Raw genomic sequence first — 26,120 nt, 5'->3', positions numbered from 1 at the left:
GATACGTGTGTGTGTATATATATATATATATACATATACATGTGTGTGTAAAGGCAGGGGTGTGTGGTGAGGGCAGTGTATAAATGTGTATGTATGGACAGGCATATGTGTAGATACCGTATTGGCTCGGATATAGGCCGCCCCCGTATATAGGCCGCACCCTAAAAGTTTGGTGCTTTTTTAAAGAAAAAGTTTTTTTTCTTTAAAAAAGCACCAAAAAAAACATGCTGCCACTCTGTTCTCCCTCCCCGAGATACGCTGCCGCTGTCCTCCCTCCCCGCGATACGCTGCCGCTGTCCTCCCTCCCCGCGATACGCTGCCGCTGTCCTCCCTCCCCGCGATACGCTGCCGCTGTCCTCCCTCCCCGCGATACGCTGCCGCTGTCCTCCCTCCCCGCGATACGCTGCCGCTGTCCTCCTCTGCCCCCCCTCCTCGACTTACCGGAGCAGACTCCCGGGTGTCTTGCGGGGCCGGCGAGGGACATCTACGCAATACGCGTATGCAACTTCCGGTACCGGTACCGGAAGTTGCATACGCGTATTGCGTAGATGTCTCCCGCCGGCCCCGCAAGACACCCGGGAGTCTGCTCCGGTAAGTCGGGGGTGGGCAGAGGTAAAACGCTTAGATAACCTCCCGTGCCGGCACCCCCCCCCGTGGGAAGTGCTGGCAGGGGAGGCTGTCTGAGCGTATCGGGGAGAAGGATGCAGGTCCCCTGCACCGCTGCGGGGGATCTGTATCTTAACCCCGCTGCCTGCCCGGCGCCCGGGACTGCATGTCCCGGGCGTCGGGCGCTAGACCCCGAATATAGGCCGCACCCCCACTTTAAAAACTTAAAGTGGGGGAAAAAAGTGCGGCCTATATTCGAGCCAATACGGTATATATATATAGATATATATATTATATATGTGTGTGTGTGTGTGTGTAAGGGCAGTGCATGTATGTATATGTCAGCAAATCAACCAGCAAATCACCGGTAAGGTACATCGCTTGCCGTGATTGGCTGGTTGTTGTACGCTGGGTAGAGGGGTAGTCTTATACGGCGAGTATAGTCCAAACTCTATATTTGGACTGTAAAAGTTGGGGGTCGTCTTATACGCCCAGTCGTCTTATACGCCGGAATATACGGTAGATAAACAGTGCAATCTGGGCGCTAGGGCAAGTCCTTTATGTGTAATCTGAGTGCCAGGGCTGGCCTTTGTGCATCCTGTGATCTATGCCTGCAATGTAGGGTTTTTGATCTATACCTAAATTACATTGGAGAGGAAAAGAGAGTTGTAGAACACCGAATGAGGGGACAATGGGACTCTTATTGAGAGAGAGACTGTGCCAAATTATCTTGAAATAATTTCAGGTTTACATTTGCACAAGCATTCATTGTGCACATGGTTTGGTAACAGGAAGACAATGTACTTAAAAAAAAAAATCAGATCACGCCATCCTCTGAGGTTTGTTTTTACCCCTCACCCAGTCTAAGTTACGGATTAAATGGGTCTTTGGTTTCGTCCCAATAATTATCAATTCCCGTCTTATCATTCACATCAAATGACAAGCAAAGTCAGACATTTGGCCTGATCCAGATTCAGCCTTCATTGGTTTGCCCATTGGTACACCTCATCCACCCTTCATGTTTCCTCCCACAACACACACATTCATGAACTAAGCAGAATACTGTGTGCAATTGCCAGTCATTGTGGGTTTCCCTTACTAGCAGGCCCCTGGGCCTTTTTTTCTCTTTGTCAGACTGGCTCTGCTCAAACTGAAAAGTCTTTTGGACCCCAGGCATGGGATATAGTTTAGAGCAGGACCTGTGCTTCTTCTTGCTGGTTTCTCTTTCACTTGCTAGGTTTTGGAGTGGCCAAATGTGTACCCAGCAGGAAGGGACCATACTCACTCTGAGAAGTCTCACACCCCCCATGGAACTCTTGATTATGGACCTGTGAGAACCACAGGAGATAATTTCTTTAAAAGCTTTAGAACATCATCGCTTTGATCTGTAAGTGCAAGCCAGTGATTGGGAAGTTCTCAAACCCTACAAAAATGATCCTGCTGATCTGTCCACCTCTTCGCTGCCAGTGCTACCTTATGTGAACAAATGTAAACTATACAACTTTTCCCTGTTCCTCAGCATCGAATAAACAGGTACTATGTGAAATAAAAGGGAAAAAAGACAGTATAATAGCAACCGTAGAGTAAACATTTGTCTTTCTGGCTCAGCAGTGCAGACACAAAAAATACACAGAAGGCTTAAATTATATCCAGACTAAAAAAAATTCTGATTTAAAGATGAGTCTTAATTATATAATCATGAGGTTATTGCAAGCACGGCTGGTGCTGAAATATGCAAATCAGGGTTTTTATTATCAGACACCATGTGAATTGCAGTATTATTACGTATTGCGGGAGAAAAGCAAACTGTGGTGTGCTCTGCACTCAGGCTAGTGGTTTAACTGTGAGCAAGACTGCAGAATTGTAATTTCCTACGGCTAACAGTGTATGTAGCTCTTCTGAAAATTATATTACTGTGATGGAGAGATAATACAACTCTTGTAGCAGCTTTTGGAAAATCTAGATAGTTATATAATTGATTTGTTGAAACAAAAACTTTGTTTTCCAGTTAGTGATCATAAATGGTCAGTAGGTGGTGTCCATTGTGTGACAGTACAGTATACCTGCCGTGCCTATCACTTGCCTATATACACTATATGGACAAAAGTATTGGGACAACTGACCATTACACCAACAGGAATTTTTTTTTTCAAAATCCAATGTTTATTTGAGTTTTCAAATTTTTGTAGTAAAAGGGGAAAGGGGTACAGAAAGGAAGGAGGGATGGGGGAGGAATCAAAACAAGGGGAACAGCGCAAAAAAACCAAGTGAAACCAAGTAGCAGTGTAGGCGTCCCTTTGTTTCAGAGACGAAGCCGAGAGGTCCTCGATCACCCTGATCTCCTCCACCTTAGAGATCCACTCCTGCAAAGACGGAGGACGATCCGACTTCCAATGCAAAGGAATAAGACATCTCGCAGCATCAAGCAAATGCCGAACCACGGACTTTTTGAATTGGGAAACAGAAAGCGAAGTGTGGTGCAGGAGCATAGGAAAAGCCTGGAAGGGAGGGGGCAAATCGGAGAGCTCAGAGATGACGCGGTGGATCTCCCGCCAGAAAACTTGAATAACAGGGCAGGCCCACCAAATATGAAGCGCGGAACCCACAGCCTCCCCACAACGCCAGCACACGTCGGGAACAGTCGGGAACATAGCATGTAGTCTTGCGGGCGTGCGGTACCAAAGAGTCAGGATTTTATAGTTCGTCTCTTGCGTCTTGGTAGCCCTAGAGCTCTGGTGGGTAAGGGTAAAAAGCTTAGACCAGTCTGCGTCCGTAAGTCGAATGTCGCAGGAAGCTTCCCAGGAGCGACAGAAAGAAGGCATCGCGTCAGAAAACAGCGACAGCAGCAAGCTGTAGAGCAAGGAGATGGCCCCAACCGGCGGCCGCGGCTGAGTACACAGCGACTCAAAGACCGTCAGGCCCCTGTAGAGGCAGCTCTGGTTCGGGAGAGAGGACACATAATGGGACAATTGGTGGTAGGTGAATCGGTCCAACCAGGATGGGGACCCCTGTGCATGGAAGTCCGAAAGGGGCAGAATATCCCGCTCCCCCAAAAGACAGTGCAGACGAACCTGCAGCGGGACCCCCAGGAACGCCAGCCCCCCCGGGCCTGACCCGGCGCAAAGTCCGGATTCCGCCAGAGGGGCAGCATGGGAGAGGGCGACGTGGAGAGCCGAGGGAAGTGACCCACGCGCCTCCAGACCGCCAGAGTGGCAGAGATCAAAGGATGCCGCTCCAGCCCACAGCCAAACCTAGGGCCCCAGAGAGCATGAAGCACCCTCCCCCTCAACTCCCCCAACTCCAGCGGCCCCGAGATATTCCACTCAATGATTCGCAGCAAGTGGGAAGCCTGGTAATATTTTTGAAAATCAGGGAGAGCCAGCCCACCCCGCGATTTGGGGCGAGTGAGCTGAGAAAATTTCTGCCTGGGGCCCTTATTTCCCTAGATAAATCTGGTCACAACTGAGCGGAGCGTAGTGAAGAAAACCCGCGGCAAGCGGATCGGCAGTGTTTGAAACAGGTAAAGAGCCCTGGGGAGCAAATTCATTTTGATTACGTTAACCCAACCTATCCAGGAAAGGAAAAGGGGCGCCCACTTGCGGAGATCCGCAGTCATAGCAGAAAGCAGCGGCACAAAGTTAGCCTGGTACAGGTGCGCGAGATCAGCGGTCAACCAGACCCCCAAATATTGCATCCGTTCCGGGCACCACCGGAAAGGGAAACTAGCCTGAAGCGACGGAACCCGAGCGGGAGGGACAGAAATGTTAAGGATCTCGGACTTGGAATAATTAATCTTCAGGTTCGACAGGGCCCCATAAAGCGTAAACTCGTTCAAAATGTTCGGCAGGGTAACACTAGGATTAGTAACAACAAAGAGGAGGTCGTCGGCATATGCTGCCACCTTAAGAGCCACCGACCCTGAGCAAAAACCCTGTATGTCAGCATTAGCCCTAATAGCTTCCATGAATGGTTCAAGAGAAAGCACGAACAGCATCGGAGACAAGGGACAGCCCTGTCTAGTGCCATTCCCGATAGCAACCGGGGGCGACAAGGCCCCATTAATCCGTATGCGAGCAGTGGGCTTACTATACAACGCATCGATCCACGTCAACATAGCGGGGCCCAGACCCTGATGTTCCAGGGTGGCCCCAACAGGAATTTTTATGACATCTCATTCTAAATACATAGACATTAATATGTAGCTTTTGCATCTATAACAGCTCCCACTCTTCTAGGTAGGCTTTCCACAAGATTTTGGAGTGTTTCTGCAAGGAATTTTTGCCTATTTATCCAGCAGAGCAATTGTGAGATCGGGCACAATTGTTCTACTGGAGCCTTGGGGACCAAGATGGCACAGGGCTGGCTATTTGGGGACAAAGTTGCCTCATGCTGGGCTGTTTGGGGACAAATATGGCAAGTGCTATGTGTGTAATTTGAGTGCTGGTCAGGTTCTATATGGGTAGTGTGGACACCAGGGCTGGCTTTGGGGTGTGCAACCTGTGATCTATGCCTGTAATTTAGGGGGTTTTATCTATACCTTTAATGCTGAGTTTTTATGTGAATTCCAAATTGATCAATACCTGCGTGTGTGTTATTCTGCTGATCTATATCTGCTATGATATGTTTCCATACATTATTTAAACACAGGGTTTATATGTCTTATTCGGTTGATTAATACCTGTAGTGCTGTTTTCATGTGTTGTTTATTTCATCCATACCTTCAGTGCTGAGTTTACATTTTTCGATTTCCAGTTGATCTATTCCTGCAATGCAGGGTTTGTGTGTTCTGCTGGTCTATACCTGCAATGTTATGTTTCCATACATTATTATTGTATACCTGCAAATACAGGATTTGTATGTCTGATTCTGTTTATTTGATCTATACCTTCAGCGCTGAGTTCACGTGTGAATTTGAATTGCTCTATACATTCAAAGCTGGGTTTGTGTGTTAATGTGTTGATCTATACTTGCTATGCTATGTTTCCATATATTATTTATGTATATCTGCAAATATAGGGTTTGTGTGTCTTATTCAGTTGATCTATACATGCAAGTGCTGTTTCATGTGTTGTTTATTTGATCTATACCTGAACTACAGGGAGTAATGAAAAGTGAGGTATAGCTTAGTGAATGAGGAGACAAAGGGAATCTGGGCATGATTACGGGGGAGAGGACCTCTCAATTTCACGGTGGGGTCAGAAGGAGGGAAAAGTGCACTGACTCTCACAGTCTTTCCCTAATCTGCAGTCAGTGTGGCAAATATTTTTTTGGTGTGGGTGCCATGTAGTACCTATACATATGGTTTACCATACATTGTTTGCCTAATGCAAGGGCTATGAGAATTTGATCCATTACAGCCTGAGAATGGTGTGATATTATGTTTTAGGGAACTAGATGATGCATCCTTTTAGGGAACGTGCAAATACATATTGTGGGGTATTCATATAGCAATAGTGAGGAAAATATGAAAGCATTAGACTGTAATAGACTGTGTTAGGTGACTATACAGTGGCGGAACTACCGGGGTCGCAGGGGTCGCGACTGCGACCGGGCCCCGGTGGCAGGGGGCCCCAAGCCAAGGGGCCGCCCGAAATCGGGCCCCGGCAGCAGGGGCACGGGCGTAGGAACCGGGGGGGACGGACCGATTGGCAGCTGCAGCCTGCAGGACTGGTTAGGGAAATCCGTGATCTCCCCAACCAGTCCTACAGCTGTATTAAGGTCACACTCACCAGCTGTCTGTAACTGAGCGCCGGGGCGACGGGATATGACGATTATATCCAGACCCGGCGCTCAGCAGAAACAGCTGTGCGCAGCCGCACTGCACAGACTGCGAGCGGCAAACAGAAGGAAAGTTAGAACAGAAATCAGAAAGGAGGAAGCAGAAAGCAGGAAGCAGGAAGGGAAAGCAGAAAGGAGGAAGAAGGAAGAAAAGGTAAGATTTGTGGAGAACCAAGGTGGGTGGGTGGTTGATTATTGGGGGGTCTGATGTGGAGAACAAAGGTTGTGGGGGGGGTCTGATGTAGAAAACGAAGGTTGTGGGGGGGTCTGATGTGGAAAACAAAGATGGGTTAGGGGGGGTCTGATGTGGAGAATGAAGGTGGGTGGGAGGGGGTCTGATGTGGAGAACAAAGGTTGTGGGGGGTCTGATGTGGAGAACAAAGGTTGTGGGGGGGTTTGATGTGGAGAACAAAGGTGCGTTGGGGGGGTCTGATGTGGAGAATGAAGGTGGGTGGGAGGGAGTCTGATGTGGAGAACGAAGGTGGGGGGGTCTGATGTGGAGAACGAAGGTGGGGGGTCTGATGGTAGATTTGTGTGTGCATATACATATGGTAAGGTACGTGTATGGGCACTTGGGCAGGCATATTTGTATAGGGCAGCTGTGTATATGTGCGTGTATGTGCATACGTCTGTATGGGCAGTGTATATGTGTATGTCTGTATTGGCAGTGTATATGTGTACGTCTGTATGGGCAGTGTATATGTGTACGTGTGTATGGGCAGTGTATATGTGTACGTCTGTATTGGCAGTGTATATGTGTACGTGTGTATGGGCAGTGTATATGTGTACGTGTGTATGGGCAGTGTATATGTGTACGTGTGTATGGGCAGTGTATATGTGTACGTCTGTATGGGCTGTGTATATGTGTGTATATAAGGAGTGTATTTGTCTTATAGTGTATACGTCTTTGTAAGTATGTGCAAGGGCAGTGTATATTTATGGGGAGGCGTGTGTGTGTGTTTGTGAGCAGATTATGTATGTTTGGGCAGGCGTGTATAAGGGTAGTGCATAAGTGTGAGTACTGGCAAGTGTGTATGTGCAGGCAATTGCAGCGTATACGTGTGTTTTTGTGGGCAGGCATGCGTAAGAGCAGTGCATATGTGTGTGTATGAGCAGGCATGTCGTACTTAAAGGGAAGATTATGATTCCCTGTAACACATGTTTAACCCATTGTGTGTATGTGTGTGTATGTTATTCAAGTGTTTAAGTGTGTGGATATGTTCTTGTGTGTATGACATGTTAGGAGTCTTAGATGGTTCCTTCAATACATCATAGTAGTCTCTGTGGCCGTGTCCAGTGGGGTCCATCTGTGGTTGTAAGATTTGTTTTTTTTTTGTGAGTTTCTGTGGGAATTGTTTTGTGAGTTTCTGTGGGAATTTTCTCCCATTCATCCAGTAGAACGTTTTATGAGCTGAAGGTGATAAACCAAGACATTTTGGACAACACTATGCTTCTAACTTTGTGGCAACAGTTTTGGGGATCATGACTGTGCCCCAGTGTGCAAAACAGCTATTTTGCACCATAACCACTACAGTGCGTTGGTTGTAGGGTCTTACTCTGCCTGCAGTTAATAAAATATTTCTATAAGAGTATTTAAGTGTTGTCTGCTCCCAGACCACAAATGCGGAAAGGGTTAATTGCATCATTGTATTTCTGTAGGATCTTTTGTTAAAATTTTGGCAATTGTGCATTACTTAAAGTATTATTACCAGTTGTTCTAAGTGAAATAACTGAAATATAGGCCAAACTTTTGGTTAATTTTCTTTGACCTGTTTGTTTAATAAAGAGCTTCTCTGTGAAAACTGAACATGATACTTTTTTTGTGAGGAAATTGTACATACACACACATACATTTATATAAAATTTGCCATGAACAATTCCCACTTTACTGAACAAGAATATACCCTACCAGTAAAAATGCTATCCCCCCCAGATTTTTAGGGGTTCCTACGCCCATGGGCAGGGGGGCCCAAGCCAAGGGGCCGCCCGAAATCTTTTCTCCGATTTTGTTTTTTAAAAATAAGGCAGGGGCGTCCAACATGCGGCCCGCGTAAGATCGGCAGCCAGGGCAACCGATCTTACGGGAGCCGCACCTCAAGCTCTGCTACTTACTTGTGGGAGGGTCTTCTGGACTGCACAGAGGAAGCGGAGTTCACGTGACATCCTACTTCCTCTGTGCTTTAGCAGAGAAGGCAGAGGGAGGCCGCGCCCCCTGCTGAAGTCTGTGAGCGGCATCGAGGAGCTGCAGTGCAGGTAAGGGGGTGGGGAGGGTGTTTGAATGAGTGTGTGTGATTGAGGGAATGAATCTGTGAATGAATGATTAGATGAATGAGTGTGTGTGATAGCATGGATGTGTAAGTGCTGGAACCTAGGCATGATGGGACTGTGATTGCTGTTAGCAATCACACTCCTATCAAGCCAAGTCAGCCAGTACATGCTGAAACCTGGCCAGCTGCCCCCCTTTTGTATTGATGCTGCCAGCAGTATGGGGTCTGCACATCACTTACAGCCACCCTGTACCAGCATGTACTGGCTGACTTGGCATGATAGGAGTGTGATTGCTAACAGCAATCACAGCGAGCACAGTCCCATCATGCCTAGGTACCAGCATTTACTGGTTGCCTGGGTTGCCAGCATTTACTGGTTGCCAAGTCATATTGCTAATTTTGTCCAATTGTGTGTTACCTACTTTTATTAAAAATGTGAGTTTTTATTATTATTTTTAAAGGTGGGGGTCATTTTCGGTTTTGGCTAAGTGAACCCTGAATGTTTTGGTCCAGAATTTTCATTTTAGTTCATCCCTAGAATAAATCGAGGGAATCCTGAATTTGTAGTCGAAAAACTTTCTAGGCCCAGAAATCAGTGAGAGGAAGAGTAAAGGTTTTGTGTCATTTTACTTTATTTTAATCTGCATATTTTATTAAAGGCCATATTTTTTGTCACAGTGAAAAATGAGTGCGGCCCGCGCACGTATACAATTCTGATGAAGTGGCCCACTGCAGAAAAAACTTGGACACCCTTGGATTATGCCCTTTGTACATGCGCCCCCTTTTTCTTTGATTTTTTTACAGATATGATTTAATATGTAAATTGAATTTGTTGAATTTGTTGAAAAAAAAATGTTGGGTAAAAATCATGTTTTTTTGGGGGGGGTGAGGGGGTGGGGGGCCCTTAACAGATTCTCGCACCCGGGCCCTGAGGCGTCTAGTTACGCCCCTGTGACTATATAAATATATACTTTTTTCTTGCAGTGAGAGTTTTGCAGCATTTTTATGATGTGTGGAGGTGATACGTGGGGAGAAATGTTTTTATTCTGTAATTCTCAAAAGTGTTTTATAGCCATAAGTTGCTTGCTCAAAACAAAATTATCTGTCTTCTCCACTTTACAGGCCAACATTTCGTTACTTTACTTGGTATACATGTATTCTGGGAATTTTAGGATGTGTCATCATGATGTTCCTTATCCAACCCATCTACGCCTCTGCCAGCATTGCCTTCATGTTGGTACTTCTCTTGTGTCTGCACTACGTGGCACCAAGCCACGGCTGGGGCTTCATCAGCCAGGCTCTTATCTTTCATCAGGTAAGACGTGTTAGCTGTTTTACAATTTACGCAGTTATTTCCAAGATGTGCTCACATAAACGCATATGAAACAGTCGGTATCCCAGTGGTTCTGACGCTCTTTGCAGAGATTACATTTGTGATTGTGGAGTCCTGAGGACTGTTTTTCAATATATGCAGGTTCTAACCAGCATGATAAAACTGTATTTCAAAAAATACCATGACAGAAAATTATGTAGGATTCCCATGCATTGCACAGGCTTTGCATTGCAACAGATGTAAGCATTACTGGTCTAATTGTTCTGTAGAACACCGAAAATCCAAAACATTGTGAACAGCGGCATTTAGATAAACTATTTCCTTTTTTGTGTTTTTCTTATTCCTTCTCCTTTTACAACAGTGACAAGTGGTAGGATTTTTTTTACACATAGAAATGAGATGTGTTTCTCTATACCTCTGTGTATATGTGTAAATAAAATTTGCACTCAAACTACATATAGTCACAGTTTAGATTGCTGTTTGTTGTGTGCAGGGCCACATGGAATAATTTCACAATTCTAACAGATAGGTTTCATTGTACAGACACAAAGCCCCCACGTTCTACTGTTTTTGCAATGAAATCATCCATATTAGACTCCAATGTAATATTATTACCGGGTTTGCATGATGTTTGTTCTCTTAAAATTCATCAGAGAAGGACCCGTAAACTGTCCATTTTCCTGAATGTGATCATTTCATAATATTTTAATGCTTTACTGTTACAACAACCACCAGAAAAATTCGCAGCTGCGATGTAACTGTCTTTAAAATGCAAACATATAAAAAGTTAAACTTTTTAATCATAAAGATTCATAAAATGTAGATCATATAAAATTATATTTCACTGTTCTAATATCTCTTATTTAAAAAAAATGAATATAAATGTTATATATTTGAGTACATTTTATATATTTGGGTACATTTTAAATATTTGGCTAAAACATAGGTTTATTAAAAATTGTGGAGTTTATATATATACACACTATACAATACAAATATAAGTATTGGGACAATATAAGTATTGGGACACCTGACCATTATGCCCACAGGAACTTTTATGACATTGCATCCTAAATACATAGACATCAATGTTTAGTTGGGTCCCCCCAGCTTCCACTCCGGGAAGGCTTTTCACAAGATTTTGGAGTGTTTCTATGGGATTTTTTGCCCATTTTTCCAGTAGAGCATTTGTGAGGCCAGTCAGTGATGTTGGGCGAGAAGGCCTGGTTCACAATCTCCGTTCCAGTTCATATCAAAGGTGTTCGATGGGTTGAGGTCAGGGCTCTGTGCGGCCAGTCAAGTCCTGCCACACCAAACTCATCCAACCATGTCTTGATGGATATGGATATACATATTAATCTTTATTGATGGTAATAGATAGGGACGTCTTGGAATCAAAACTATTTTGTCGTCATATGCATACCTGGGAACTCTCTGGGTTTGCCCCGAGATTGCCAGGTGAAGCACCGGTTCTCCGGGTCAAGACCTGAATCCTCCGGGTCGCAGGAGCGGGGTCTTGACATGCCCCATTCCCCGCCCATTTTTCCGGGGGAACGCTCGCTGACATCAGTGGGCGGTCCTGGCCGCGTCCCACAAGAGAAGGCTCCGGGTAGCCGCAGCCCAGAAGTTCCCAGGTATGGACATATGCCAAGAACAAATTGTGAGACTTGTGGTGTGCCATGTCTTAATCATAGTCCAAATCACTCCAGCTGTTAAACATTACGCAGTGTGAATCATTACAAAATGATTCTAGCTACTACAGAATGGGCATCCAATCCTTGGAAAATACTATAAGCAGCAGTGAAAGAGGGCGCGCGTTAATGGTAAATACAGCTCAATTATTATAAATATTGCAGTAAGGTAAAAAAGCCAAATATGGAGTTCCCCAAACATTAAAATCATAACTAAACACCATAGAGCTAGGATTAACTGAGCCAATAAAGACTGAAAGTCTTAAAGAGACCTTTAACCTGACCCTACAAAGATATACTTCATTTAACTAGTGTGTAGACATGGCTTTCTTTTTTAAAATATTTTTTCATTTTATGTAATTAAACTGAAAAAAGAAAGAGTAAAGTGACAGATCTCTGTGTGTTTATTTTGTTTAAATGTGAATAAAATCACAAAAAGAGCATAGAGCAAAGAAGATTAAATCATCGCAAAAAGTGTGAGCGTTGTTATTTACAACATGCATCAGGGGAGTAGGTTTTATTGAGAATCTTTTAGGGCTGCAACTAACGATTATTTTAATAATCGATTAGTTGGCCGATTATTTTTTCGATTAATCGATTAATCGGATAAAAAAATACATTATTTTAAATTGAAGAAAAATTGCAATAAAAAACGTACAATTTACACTTTCATCTCTTTATTGCAATGGCCTCTCTCTATTCACCTTCTTATTTTACTGACATAATAATAAAAGCTACAAGAACCCAAACACGGTGTTTCTCAAACTAGGTTTTAATACAAAGTTATTAGTAAATATTAATTCATATGTTAACTATTTTTCATATTTAATAAAAACTGAGAAAAAAGCCTTGTTTAAATTTTTTTATTTACCAAACTGCCCCCAGTTATGCACATCTGACCCCCAGCTTGCCACTCTGCCCCCATATATGCCTTATATCTCTTATATGCCAGATTCCACTGTGCCCCCTGATATGCCACTGTGCCCCTGATATGCCTTATACTCCTTATATGCCAGTGATATGCAACTGAGCCCCCTGATATACCTTTTACCCCAGATTTGTTTTATGCCCCCTGATATGCCTTATACTCCTTATATGCCAGTGATATGCAACTGAGCCCCCTGATATACCTTTTACCCCCAGATTTGTTTTATGCCCCCCTGATATGCCTAATATCGATGTCTTATACCCCCTATATGCCACTGAGCCCCCTGATATACCTTTTACCCCCAGATATGTTTATGCCCCCTGATATGCCTAATATCCATATGCCTTATACCCCCTATATGCCCTAAAAATTCATAATACCCCCCATACACCACTATAACTCACCCATACACCACTCTGGCTCCTCCCCCTCCCATACACCACTCTGGCTCCTCCCCTCCCATGCACCACTCTGGCTCCTCCCCCTCCCATACACCACTCTGGCTCCTCCCCCGCCCATACATCACTTTGGCTCCCCCCCTCCCATATACCACTCTGCCTCCTCCCCTCCCATACATCACTTTGGCTCCTCCCCCTCCCATACTACACTCTGCCTCCTCCCATACACCACTCTGGCTCCTCCCCCTCCCATACTCCACTCTGCCTCCTCCCATACATCACATTGGCTCCTCCCCCTCCCATACATCACTTTGCCTCCTCCCCCCTCCCATACTCCACTCTGCCTCCTGTGAACCTCCGTTTCTGACAAGACACCAGGGAGCCGGGTAGAGAGGCAGAGTGGCGTATGAGAGGGGGAGGAGCCAGAGTGGTGTATTGGAGGGTGGCTCCCATACACTCCTCTGACTCCTCCCCCCTCCCATACACCGCTCTGCCTCTCTACCCGGCTCCGTTACTGAAGGCACTTTCATTGCAGCTTCATAGAAGCCACAGTGTAAGTGAAGGGCAGTAACGGAGGCTGTCTGTGCGATGCAGACCCTCACCGGCTATCAGAGAGGATGATTCTCTGTCAGCCGGTGAGGGTCTGCATCGCACAGACAGACTCCGTTACTCACCTTCACTTACACTGAGGCTTCTATGAAGCTGCAGGGAAAGTGCCTGTCAGTAACGGTGCGGGTAGAGAGGCAGAGTGATGTATGGGAGGGGGGAGGAGGCAGATGGGAGGGGGAGAGAGACGGAAGTGAGAGACCGGCCGACAGTGAGGGGAATCCAGGTCCCCTGCAGCGTTGCGGGGGATCTGGATTCCGGTGTTATAATCCGATCTCTGTTTGAGGTCGGATTATATAAGGAGAGGAGTTTTTCAGAGCATTTGCTCTGAAAAAAACCTCTTTTTATAATCGATAAAAATCGATCCGATTAATCGATGATGAAATTCGTTGACAACGATTTTCATAATCGATTATTATCGATTTTATCGATTAGTTGTTTCAGCCCTAGAATCTTTCCTTCTGCCCAATGATAAATTATTCTGATTTATTTACTCCTTTTACATGTTGGGCCGTTTCATTAAATGGGTGTAAGAGAGCTTAACATGCAAAAAATCAAACTCCTACAAGAACATTGGGATTAATGCAGCCCCGACTCATCTGGTCATCCCCGAATCCTGATAGTTTGGCTTTTTTGTGTTCTTCAGGTTGCCGGAGGGGTGAGAAACCCATTGCATTTCTGTCAAACTTAGATGTTTCTCCCAATAATCTCTTTAAGTTTTAGCAGCATCACTTACCCTTCTGACACCAAAATAATTAAAGTGAAAGGTTGAAACCCTAATATATTGTCACTCTTGTATCTTATGTTATCAGCTCTGTGGATGGGTTGGTGTCTGAAGTCAAATCCTATGCACCAACAATAGCTGGCTACATCTGAAAGTGCTCGCACAAGACAGGCGAATACAGTCGAGTACAATTAGATCTTTAGTATAACATTTAAAAATACTGGAGCAAAATGAAAAAGTTAAACGAGAAACAAACAAAAAAAAACAATCATCAGATCTGTGTGATTATAGGATCACATAAGCTTTGGTTATTTTGATTTTGTGAATTTTGCTACAGTATTGTTAAATATTGTAATAAAGATCTCCTTTTAAATTATATACTTGACTGTATTATTCTGTACTGCCACCACTTGGTGCCTTTTAATATATTATCACAGCCATACTGGCCCAGCTTTTGCCATAAACACATGTGCCCAGTCACCTGCCGATCCTAGTCTTTCACCACCTTCCCACAAGCTAAACTCTTTCATTCTGTCCTACACTTGTCTCCTCAAGGCTGGAGAATTGCTTTTATTAATAGCTCATCATGGCTGTAAAGTGCTTGCACCTATAATCAAGTACAAAAGAAGCTGTCGCTTACTAAAACAGCAATTATGTCCGTGCTGCTGAGCTCACCAGTATCGGGGAGAGTGGAAGCCCGGCAGCCTCTTGGACCTTGCATGGTGATTGATGTCCAATTGCATAAATACACACAGTGTGACAATACATGAGAAGTGCCTGGCCCCTCTCTGTGTACCCTACTTACTGTCAAGCCTAAAATACCAATTGCTGCTTGACCTTTACCATCGTACATTTCAATTTGATAGTACTAAAATTACTTTTTTTTTTTTACTTCTCAGTATTGTATACTATATTCCCTGCTCTTGGACGATACGCACAAACAGCACATTCTTATTACATTTTTCTCTTGATGCCAGCATTTACTCATACCTCCCAACTGTGGCGCTATGCGCATGACTGTCACAATTTTTCCACTCTATCCCTTATCCCACGGAGCTCTACCTATGTCCACTGGTTCCATTGTGCCCTGTATAAGGAGGTCAAATCCACTTGTCCACTGTACTACTACCATGCAATACAGGTCAGGCAAGCTATAGCTAATCTTTGGCTGCATGATCAATAAATGGCAAACCTATGGCCATCCAGATGCTATAAACTACAGTTACCATGATGCTTTTCTCACCATTTCGGGCTCACTGGGCTAGAATCATCAGTGATTGATTGTTTTAAGGACAGGGGGGCTGCTCAGAAGAGCTACCTAACTCCCCTCCTCACCAGAAAAACACTACCTTTTTAGGGGACCCGGCTTTTCAGTGAATCAAAAATCGTATACTGTGTCTGTCTGCTTGTGCTCTCGCTTTCCGTTTTCGGCTACATGGAAAAAAATGAAATATCAAAATGTGCACAGAGACTGGGGACCTAAAACATCCTCAGAGCTTCATGCTTTCCCTGCCCTAAGGCCAGAGGACCAAGCTTTCCCTCTCTCACAGGTACTCACTTGATCTTAGTGAAAAGGCTTACCCCAATAACAAGACAGAACTCATATCGAGGTAAAACAGGAACTAACTTTATTGCGGAAACAATCACCACCAGCCTCCAAGAGCCTTTTCGATTGGCTGGCGGTGAGTTACGACCATGATGCATCACACCATACGTAAAACAAAATATGCAGATCATATGCAAATTAGTTATAACAGAAAACCACACCAACTTGCACAAGCCTGCCATCAGAACCAATAATATTAGTCAGACAGGCAGGAGGAAGGGGGAAGCTGGGACCTAGAGAGTAGAGCCCTGCGCAGGACTGTTTTTTTGATCCCGCTCCCGCTGATTTTGTGTCCAATCCCGTCCGCTCCTGCAACATATGGGGTCAATCACACCCACCCCTTTACCTGATCTGCAGATTTCCCGCACGGTCCCACAAGGCTGCCTGCGCGCTGCTCCCTCACACCGTCTCTTCTCTAGTTCCGCCCAGGAACACAGCGGAGTCAAGGGAAGTGATGTCACATCACGTGACTCCGCTGGGTTCCTGGGCGGAGCAAGAGAAGAGACGCTGTGAGGGAGCAGCGCGAAGGCAGCCTTGCAGGACTGCGCAGGATTACCGGGACCCGCAGGTACAGTGTCTGACCGCCCGCTCCCGCCCTCAACACCAGCAAGTTTTTTTGCCGGTCCCGCAGTACCCGCATCCCAATGCAGTCCTCTACTAGAGAGCATTGCCTCTCTCACTGTTGCCACCCTGTACCCCTAATTAGGTACACGGTGACTTAAACATAAATTCATGCAAAGGAACCGGATATTGCACTACTATTAGTGTCCATTAGTGTCGTCTGTCCAGACGCATCCCAAGTCACAGAGGCTTCCATGACACACAGTATCACCAACATGGATTCTCACATCTATGTATAATATGTTCTACTTTATCAGTGAAGAAACACCTCTGTTAATTTTTTTGTTGCTGCGTCAGTTGTTGCTCTGCTGTAATATTTCGTAATAACTTAGTAACCATCAAGGTGTACACAAACTGTACTGCTGCAGGGCAAGTGCAGTTGGGTATTGTACACAGTAAGCACTTATTGGTTTGACAATTAGATTGCATTGTACCCCTATATCGGGGGCCATGGAAATGCAGCAACATTTTCATGAAAGTCCTTTTCTGTATAGGCATTTAGCCGAAGCCTATAAAACAAAACAAACAATTACCACCCAACAAGCATAAGGATGGATATATACAAATAATACACAGGGCAGGGAAAGCAGACACAACAGGGTTTATTCAAGGATGTGGGAGTTTATAGGTAAGTTTCCAGGAAAGCTCTGCAAGCTTCCTGCAAGAAACACTTGGTAAAGCATAGCTCAGTCAGTTAAGGCGACTGTATAGACATCTTACTGAATTAACTATGTAATACACACACAGAGCTGAACATTGCAGATAAGTGTCCCCCTTACATCTGTATTTCTCTTTCGATTTCAGTATTTTCAATTGTTTTATACTTTCCATACATAATAATAAACACTATCTATTTTATGCAGGTGAGGAAGTACCTTCTCATGTTAGACGTCCGTAAGGATCATGTCAAATTTTGGCGCCCCCAGGTTCTGCTGCTAGTCTCCAACCCACACAGCCATAAAAGCCTTATCACCTTCACCAATGATTTGAAAAAGAGCGGACTGTTTGTGCTGGGACACGTAAGCCTGGATGAATTAGGTACATTTTTCTCTGAATGGATGCAGAAAACCATGTTGAACATTTTGTGTATTGCTTTACCAATACTGGTGCTAGATTCACTGACCTTAGAATTAAAATGACTTTGTAAAATATCCAAAAATAGCCACTTGGCTTTAATATGTACTATGAGAAAACACACATACACACATATATTACATACACATTATATAATATATATCAGTATATTTGCATGCTCTATGTACCAATGTCATATATGCTATATGTCTGGCAGTGGTGCAACGGTCAGATTATCCAGCAAAGCACTGGTGGCACGTGTAAACATGTTATGGCAACATACTATTTAAACTTTTGATAACACAGAGATTAGTGCCTGTTAAAATTCTCCTTTTTGTCTGAATTCTGCATGTTCTGATATTTATTAGTGATTGCTGTGAAATAAAAGTATCCAGTGCATGTTCTTTACTGGTGAGGTCCCTATGTGAAAATATGTCCAATGCTCAGCCATTGTATTGAAATAGCTTCTAGGGTTGAAAAATGCAATCTTGCATTGCAATTGTAGGCATAGAAAGGCTAAGAATATATAGTCTTACAACTTCCCCTAAACAGTATAATAAATCTGGCCAAACAGCACACATTCATTCTTTTTAGTGTTTTACCCAGTGGTCAGCATTACCATTGGGTTATAAATTAGTCCTTATATGTGTGTAAGTCATAGTAGAAGTCATTTTCATACTGACAGAATGGGTAAAATCCCAGAGTTCCCAGGTTGCCATGGTGACGAGGTAGGCTTTCGGATGTAAGGTTAATAAGCAGTATAATTGCTAAAGAGCATTTAAAAAGCGGAGTGGCATATCATAAAGTGCTTTTCATTTTGCAATCACACTCAGCTAGTCATTAGACAGCAGCACTTTAAGCAAAGACATTAGAGAACTTTTGTTTAATGAGGAATAATCCCAAAACCCTGCGTAATCTACAGGTAGAATCAGAGTGAAATATGTTCTTCCCGCGTGCATGCTCTTACAGAAAATGCCTACTTTGGGGATGGCATAAGTAAAAAAAAAAATCAACAAAATTGGCAGCACAGCAATTATGTTGGATTGTTTTCCTTCCAGAGGATAGTTTAGAATTTCTCTCATTGGTCAGACCTTAGCACAGGTATAAAACTGTAATGATACAATATTACCAGAGGTGACTTTCTAAGGCCACAAGGACACATGGTTTTGAGATGTTGCTGAACACTTTGTAGGCTTATATTCCCTCCATGCTTATTCATGTGCCAAGTGGACAAAATCCTGGTGAGGGTTAACTACTGGGCTAAAGACACTGATGAGTTTATACTTCTTGTGTTTAAATGCATCACACCTAGACGTTGCTTCTGGGCCTGTCCTGTGAAAGACACACGTCTCCACTTACCACACGCCCTTTTCCACTAGGTAAAAAACATCATGCCATTATCTTCTAACCTTTTTATATACACAAGAATATTGTGCCACAAGTAGACCTTGATGAAGGTTGACACCAGGCAGAAGTCGCAAGTGGAGAAACCATGGAAAGTGATTTCAGAATAGTACCATAGTTTAGCAGACTGAAAGAGTGTTTTGGTTACTGTACTATTCATCCATCCAGACAACAAATGGAATCAAGGCAATACAACATAATATAAATTAATATAACTGGTTAACTTTTATTTTCCAAGCAAATATGGTCATAATACAAAGAAACAAGGTCATGGAGAAGTGCTGAATATGCTAATAGCTGGAACTTTCAATTGGTTTACATAATGTTTACAGAGAGGCCTCAATTTTTTTTATATGTATATACACACACCTAGTCTTGGATTCTATGCAATCAGTCTAGCAATAAGCTGTCAATGACCCATGGAAATTTCACCTATGGATGTAGTATTTGTGACATACAGTTTAAATATTGAGATTACTTGCCAAGAAGAGATTAAATAAAGTTCAGACGTATGTGCTATGTTCATCAGCCAAAAACAAGGCTGTTTTTCATTGGTATATGGAAGTGCATATGTATTTTACCAGTAAGAGAAGTGTATGTTCTCACTAGCTCGGGGTGTCATCTACACAACTGGATGATGAGGGAGGAAAGCCCAAATTACACAGTCTGATTTTTGTTTATAAAGTATTTGCTTTGTGGGAGCTGCTATCAAAAGTATAAACTTATTGTGGTCGGAGGGAGCTTCCTTTCAGTTGTTGTCACTGTATAGTTGTCCATTTGCATATACAAAGTTATTTCTTTTATTCTGGTGAATTTATAGTTTTATGTTGGTACTTTTCATTTGTTTCAGATGCCCTCCCTTCAGATCCTCTGCAAACCCAGTCAGACTCATGGTTAGAGTTAGTGGATGAGCTGAACATCAAGGCTTTTGCTAACCTGACACTGTCGGATTCAGTGAGACATGGGGCCCAGCAACTTCTTTTCATCTCTGGACTAGGTGAGTAGGGTCCTTCAATTTCCGAGGGAGAACATTCATTAAACAAAAAAAGTTAAATGTATACAGTTTCTGTACAGCAGATCAGGTGGGTACCTGGAGTATTTGGCTTCCGGGGCAGATCCTGTGTTGGCAAGAATATTTATTTGAACAGATATGGTACAGCATAACTTCTGAATAGATATGGTACAGACAATGATGGTAGTACAGAGGAACCCCCATCATTATACACTGAGCCAGACATTGATGATAGTGTAGCATAACCCACATCACTAAATGCTATGCTAAGCCAGACTTTGATGTGGTAGCCTCTGCCCTGAATCAGCCTGCCTGTGCCACCTCTGCCCCTGAAACAGCCAGCCTGTGCTGCCCCTGAAGCAGCCTGCCTGTGCCACCTCTGCCCCTGAAACAACCGGCCTGTGGCACCTCTACCCCTGAAACAGCCTGCCTGCACCACCTCTACCCCTGAAACAGCCTGCCTGTGCCACCCCTGCCCCTGAAGCAGCCTGCCTGTGCCACCTCTACCCCTGAAACAGCTGGCCTGCACCACCTCTGCCCCTTGACAGACTGCCTGTCCCATTTCTGCTCCTAAACACTCAGTCAGTCAGGAAACTGAGTGGCCGCCTAACGCATAAGTATTCAAAAACAATGCCTGCATATTTTAGTATAACTACATTGCTAGACATTACACATATGATTCGAAGAAAATATTTGTTGTGTTTTAGGTAAGGTTTTTGTAAAACTAAATTGTACGTAGTATTCATTCTATTTGTTGATTCTTCTATTGAATGTTTGGTGTACCCTTATATCTTAATATCTACAATATGTTAACATTTGCAATAGCTACATTGGCTAAGTTATATAAAGGCAGAGTATAAAGGCCATTAGTGAACATTAAATTATGTAACATTAACATAACATTTTATGGTTTGTAGGAGGCATGAGGCCCAACACTGTTGTTCTGGGATTCTTTACTCGTTCAAGTCCTGAAGAATTGCTTAAAAGTGAACAAGAATTAAATAAAGATGTTTCCAACTCATTTATCTTTTCCTCTGCTGGTTTTAAGACATCTAGAGAAAACTTCTCTGCATGGGAATATGTGGCCATTATTTCTGATTCCATCAAAATGTCCAAAAATGTGGTGCTGGCAAGATATTTCTCTGAATTTGACAGATCCCAGGTGTGCAGTATACGTGGCAAAGAGACTTACATTGATGTGTGGCCACTTAACCTCCTACGACCAGACAGTACAGCCTACGTGGACACCTGCAGTCTTTTTCTCCTACAAATGGCATGTGTCTTGAATATGGTGCGTTCCTGGAAAAAGGCCAAGCTACGTCTTTATCTTTGTGTGGAAGCAGAGAGTGGTCTAAGAGGCCAGGAGGTCAAACTAAAGCAGCTCCTCAAAGACCTTCGCATAAAGGCTTCCATCCAGACAGTGGTATGGGATTCAGTGGTTGCATTGCACTGGCACAAGCAAGTTGCTGGTGATTCAGAAGCATCTGAAGAGGCATACATGAACTTTCCCAACAACTCTATCAGGATCAATGATGACTATCTTTATGCTGTTAACCAGATGATACTGTCACAGAATGTCACATCTCCCCCAGCAGTTAGGTTCTTGTACCTTCCTCGTCCACCTGCAGACACAGCAGTCTACAACAGGTTTCTCCACCATTTGGAGACCATAACCAGAAACTTGGGACCCACTTTGCTTATTCATGGAATTACTGCTGTCACAAGCACAGAGCTTTAAAAAAGGATTGAAATGTGTGCAGCATTTTGGAATTGGCAGCACCCTTGATGTTGAGAGTCTGGTTTAGGCATGATAGCCTTATATTGTATATATATATAAAGTTTCCTTTGGGTACTAGTACTTTGGTCATTTCTTTTTCCAAGGCTGTTTCCAGTTTTCTTTATATTACTTTAACACCAGGCTTTGTGCACAAAAATATGTTTTCCAACTTAAGAAAACTGATATACAGAAAAAAGCATACATATTGCTTATTGTTCTGTTACTGCATACTACAGGAGGTCCCGCCTAATACTAAGGAAGGCAACATCAGACAATGAACGTTGAGACATAAATGCTAAAGGGGAAGAAATACAGAACGCTGACACATAAAATTCCAGTGGTTAAACATGATATACAGTGCATTAATATCATGAATCCTGTGATGTGGATTGTAATAATTACATTGACACTGCGTGATTATTCAGTGTCTCTGAACTGGATTTTTTTAGGGTAACTTATGTCCTGTGACTCTGGTACTGTTATGAATTAAGAGGCCTGCTACACCCAGGAGACATACTTATCTCCCCATAACCTTGTACACGATTGATATGTGATGGTAGTTTGGGTAATGCCTGGAAAAGACAAATCTTTTTCTGAATGTGATGGTATTATTGCCTCCTTGCGGTCCAATTACAATCCCATTTGAGGCCTAGCACTAAGCATTCTTAGTTTCATTAATTTCTCTTGCCCTTTGCTAAACCTTTTTTTAACATTGAAAACTCAGGAATAAAACTGGTTTCTTAAAATTTAAAGCACTAAGCAAACTTCTTGTATAAGAATATGTTTATGTGCACTCGTATTATTTTCGTGATGCTTTCATAGTTATTTTTTAGTAACTATAGTAAATCTGTAAACACTGACATAAAGCTCAAACCTGTGTATGTGTTAGTATGAGGTATCTGTGTCTCACAGTGAATGTGCAGGTGTCCCACCTGTCTTCTATTCTGTCTGTCTTTCTTTTCTTCTTTTCTTTTCCCCTCTCTCTTTTCCTCTTTTCCTCTTTTCTTTCTTGTCTCTCTTCCGTCTTCTCTCATTCCTCATTTTCTTCTTTTCTCCTTTTCTTTCTCTCCTTGCATTTCTTTTTTTATCTCCTCTCCTTTCTCTTTTTATCTATTCTTTTCTTTTGTCTTCCTCTCTCCTCTAACATGTCTTTAATTTCTTTTCTGTCAGCTTTCTCGCTGATGATCAAAATATAAAAAAACAGACAACCTTTCCGAATTCTAAAACACAAGAAAGAGAGAAAGTCCTATGGATGTCAGTCAAGATTTTAATTTTATTTACATAGAATAGGAAGGGAGTAAAAAAAAAGTTTTTTTGCAGAGCAGTGTAGAATGTGAGGAATGGCAAATCAGAACATCAGCAAAAAGAGGGCAGTTTGTAGAGACTGAAGCTGTGTAGTGAATGCCGCAGCAAAATGTGTCCTGGAACATCTCTGATAAAGAGCTGAACAGATGACTGGAGAAGAGTGACTGGCAGGATTTTTTAAGGCTATGTATCAAATCAACAAATGGTTGATATGTAGTACTTGCATACATGCAAGGCCTACATACAGAAGAATCATATGTTAACAGTTTAAACATTTCAGCTAATAATATATAATAATAATATAATATAAATACGGTATTTATATATTATGTAAACTTTACTTTTTTTAAGTAAAAAGCCATCCCTTATATGCATGACAGATCCCATTATTGCACACCATACAATTCAAAATACTGCCCACTTACCTGCTAGTCCTCCACCTTATACCCATGCAACAACTACACTACAGTTAGGATCCTGGCATTAAAGTTTTTTGCTCATCCAATACTGAGCTTTTTTCATCAATACGTTCCTTGTGCAAAACCCTTTTATCCCATGTGCTATATGTTTGATCTTCCCCAGCCTATCCATCACAACTGGACTCTGCTACAATTGCCATGTAAAGCAATAGCCTACCTCTAAGGAATTGCTTTGTGTGTATGGAAGCGTTAGCAATGTTCCATTGATTTGTATTTAGTAGAAGCTGGTGATAAGCATGTACTGTAAATAAACAAGATGACTGAGGAGTTCATTTATGTGCAAAAGTTTCTTAGATTATTACAGTTTTTTTTCCTGTCATTTCCCCTTGTCTACCGGGGAAAACTACCGGGGAAAACCTTTGGTTTTAGCATAGCCAATTTAATAAAAGAACCCTTACAGATTAGTGAGGCATCTCTATTATTACACATTAAATTAATATAAAACATGTTTATCACATTGTAAAACCAAGTAGCTAAGACATTAGTCAGTGAAGGGCTGGCAAGAGGAAGCAATTGCCTGCTGGGCTGCACTTAAGTTCTGATTTGGACCATTGCCTTTCTTTGCGGTTAATTGCAATTCCACACATTGCCACCAGGATGTATAATGATGAAAAGAGGCAGCATCTAGCCCTGACTGGATCCAAAGTGTAAGTCAAGTAGGTGATTCCTGCAAGGAACCCACACATAGATGTGTGTGGAATAGTGCCGCTAAACATATTGCCTGCTAGACTTTGTTCATGTTTAGGACGTTATAATACTGGACCACTATGCTAGACTTGGCCCCCGGGCCAAATGTGCCCTCCCTCCCCTTCCCTCAGTCCACCAGGCAGGTCGATTGGAGGTGTGATTTAGCTAGACAATATAATATTTATGTTTGCACTGTAAGGAGCCGATCTCAGAATAAATGGAAGAAGAAACAAATGGCTGTAATAGTGAGATCTACAATAAATGTTGTATTTGCTAAATCAGAACCTATGTGCTGGATAAAGCAAAGCAAAGACAGAAAAACAAAGCACAGAGTGTTTCAATGGAATAGTGAATTTAGTTTAGCATTTGTGAGCTTTAATGCAGGAAAGCTGGGAGTGTAAATATCAGAAAGTGGAGGCTTACTCCAAGCTTTTAACAAAAACACACATTTGAGACACTCGCATGTGCATTAGCATTATGGACTCATATTTAGTCTGCCTAAAGTAGCTGAAAAAAGTGTCAACGATGGCAGAAAATTCTCGAAGGTTGCCTTTTTATAGTGTTTTTTTTTCTATTTTAATTTATCTCCAGAGGCATAATTGCTTTATTTTAAATCTTTTTTTTCCAACTTCCTAAAGCAGCTGTCGTGTGAAAGATTTGCCCGATACTCAGCTGCAGAATTTCAAATAGGATCTGCTGTTCCCACTGATTCATCTGACACTTAAAGCAGAGAATGGTCTGGAAAAGCATTGCAAATCAGAAAACTCACCACTGCAACAGCCACAGGGCCAGTAAGGTGTACTAAATTTCATATATTGCTACTTCTGTCAATGCAAAGCAGCAGGGAGTTTCAGTGTGACCTGACTGCCACTATCAGACCATAGAAGGACAGGCTATTCAAGCATATGTATAATGTGAATGGATCAGCCATATAACCGCATGAAAAGAAGTCATCACACGCTAACCAAGCATTCTATATGCGTAGGGTTACTTTAACCATTTGAATGCCAGGGTTCCAGAAACGTTCCCAAGATCATTTTCAGTTTTGCTATAGCTTTAGGTATGTTTTGGGATATATATATATAAATATATGGGGGGGGGGTTTAAGGAAAAGCAAATCTTGTCCATTAAGATAACATGAAATAGATCAGAAGTACAGTGAGGACGTTGTTAGTGTTCTAAATGACTATTGTAGCTGGAAATGATTTGATTTTAAATGGAATATTTTTATAGGTGTACAGAGACCCTTTATCAGCAAGCATCACTCCTGTGTTCCAATAGCACTTTCTGTTAGTTTAAAAAGCTAATTGTTCTTTGGAAAACTCTTTTGTAATTATGTTACACAGCTAGAAATGTCCTTGTTTTCCATGAAAACATTTAAGTGACTCCAAACGGTAGTATAGTGTGTGAATATATATATATATATATTTCCATATAAATATTTTCCATATTTCCATAGGACAAGTTGAGCTAGTTTCCAAAGTTTAAAGAATAACTATTATATCATGTGATGTTTAAAAAAATAAAGTAAATAACAGCTGTAACAAAATCAAAACATCTAAAATGTAAAGAAACACAGTTTCGGGAGAAATTGCATACTGCAACATTTTGCGCTACAGGTGTGTCTGCTTTTGTGGACTACATCTCCGATGATCCTCATACTTACATATTGTTATATACAGTAGATACATGTATTATTTGCAGGGATTGAAGGTTTGACATTATAGTGTCTGGTACATGCTAGTAAAGGTCAGTTAGTTATATTGGTATGCTGAACTGGCACTCAAGGTGCTTTCTACACAACTATGTTAACTGTAGCAGCAT

General features: G+C 42.6%; 1 protein-coding gene across 1 annotated transcript in view; it reads left to right on the top strand.

Moving 5' to 3' along the window:
• LOC128484491 (solute carrier family 12 member 9-like) overlaps positions 1 to 22,589 on the top strand; it is a 97,837-nt gene extending 75,248 nt beyond the window's left edge. Inside the window, exons 10-13 of the mRNA XM_053460899.1 lie at positions 9,774 to 9,966; positions 17,422 to 17,596; positions 19,887 to 20,033; positions 20,966 to 22,589. Of these exons, the coding sequence (XP_053316874.1) occupies positions 9,774 to 9,966; positions 17,422 to 17,596; positions 19,887 to 20,033; positions 20,966 to 21,786 (1,336 nt within the window). The 3' untranslated portion in view covers positions 21,787 to 22,589. The remainder of the gene's footprint in view (positions 1 to 9,773; positions 9,967 to 17,421; positions 17,597 to 19,886; positions 20,034 to 20,965) is intronic.
• The last annotated feature ends 3,531 nt before the right edge of the window (positions 22,590 to 26,120 follow it).

Source organism: Spea bombifrons, chromosome 3, assembly GCF_027358695.1.
Source record: "Spea bombifrons isolate aSpeBom1 chromosome 3, aSpeBom1.2.pri, whole genome shotgun sequence".
Classification (NCBI taxonomy): Eukaryota; Metazoa; Chordata; class Amphibia; order Anura; family Pelobatidae; genus Spea; species Spea bombifrons.
The sequence above is the reverse complement of the archived record's forward strand: the minus strand, read 5'-3'. Positions and strand labels throughout refer to the sequence as shown.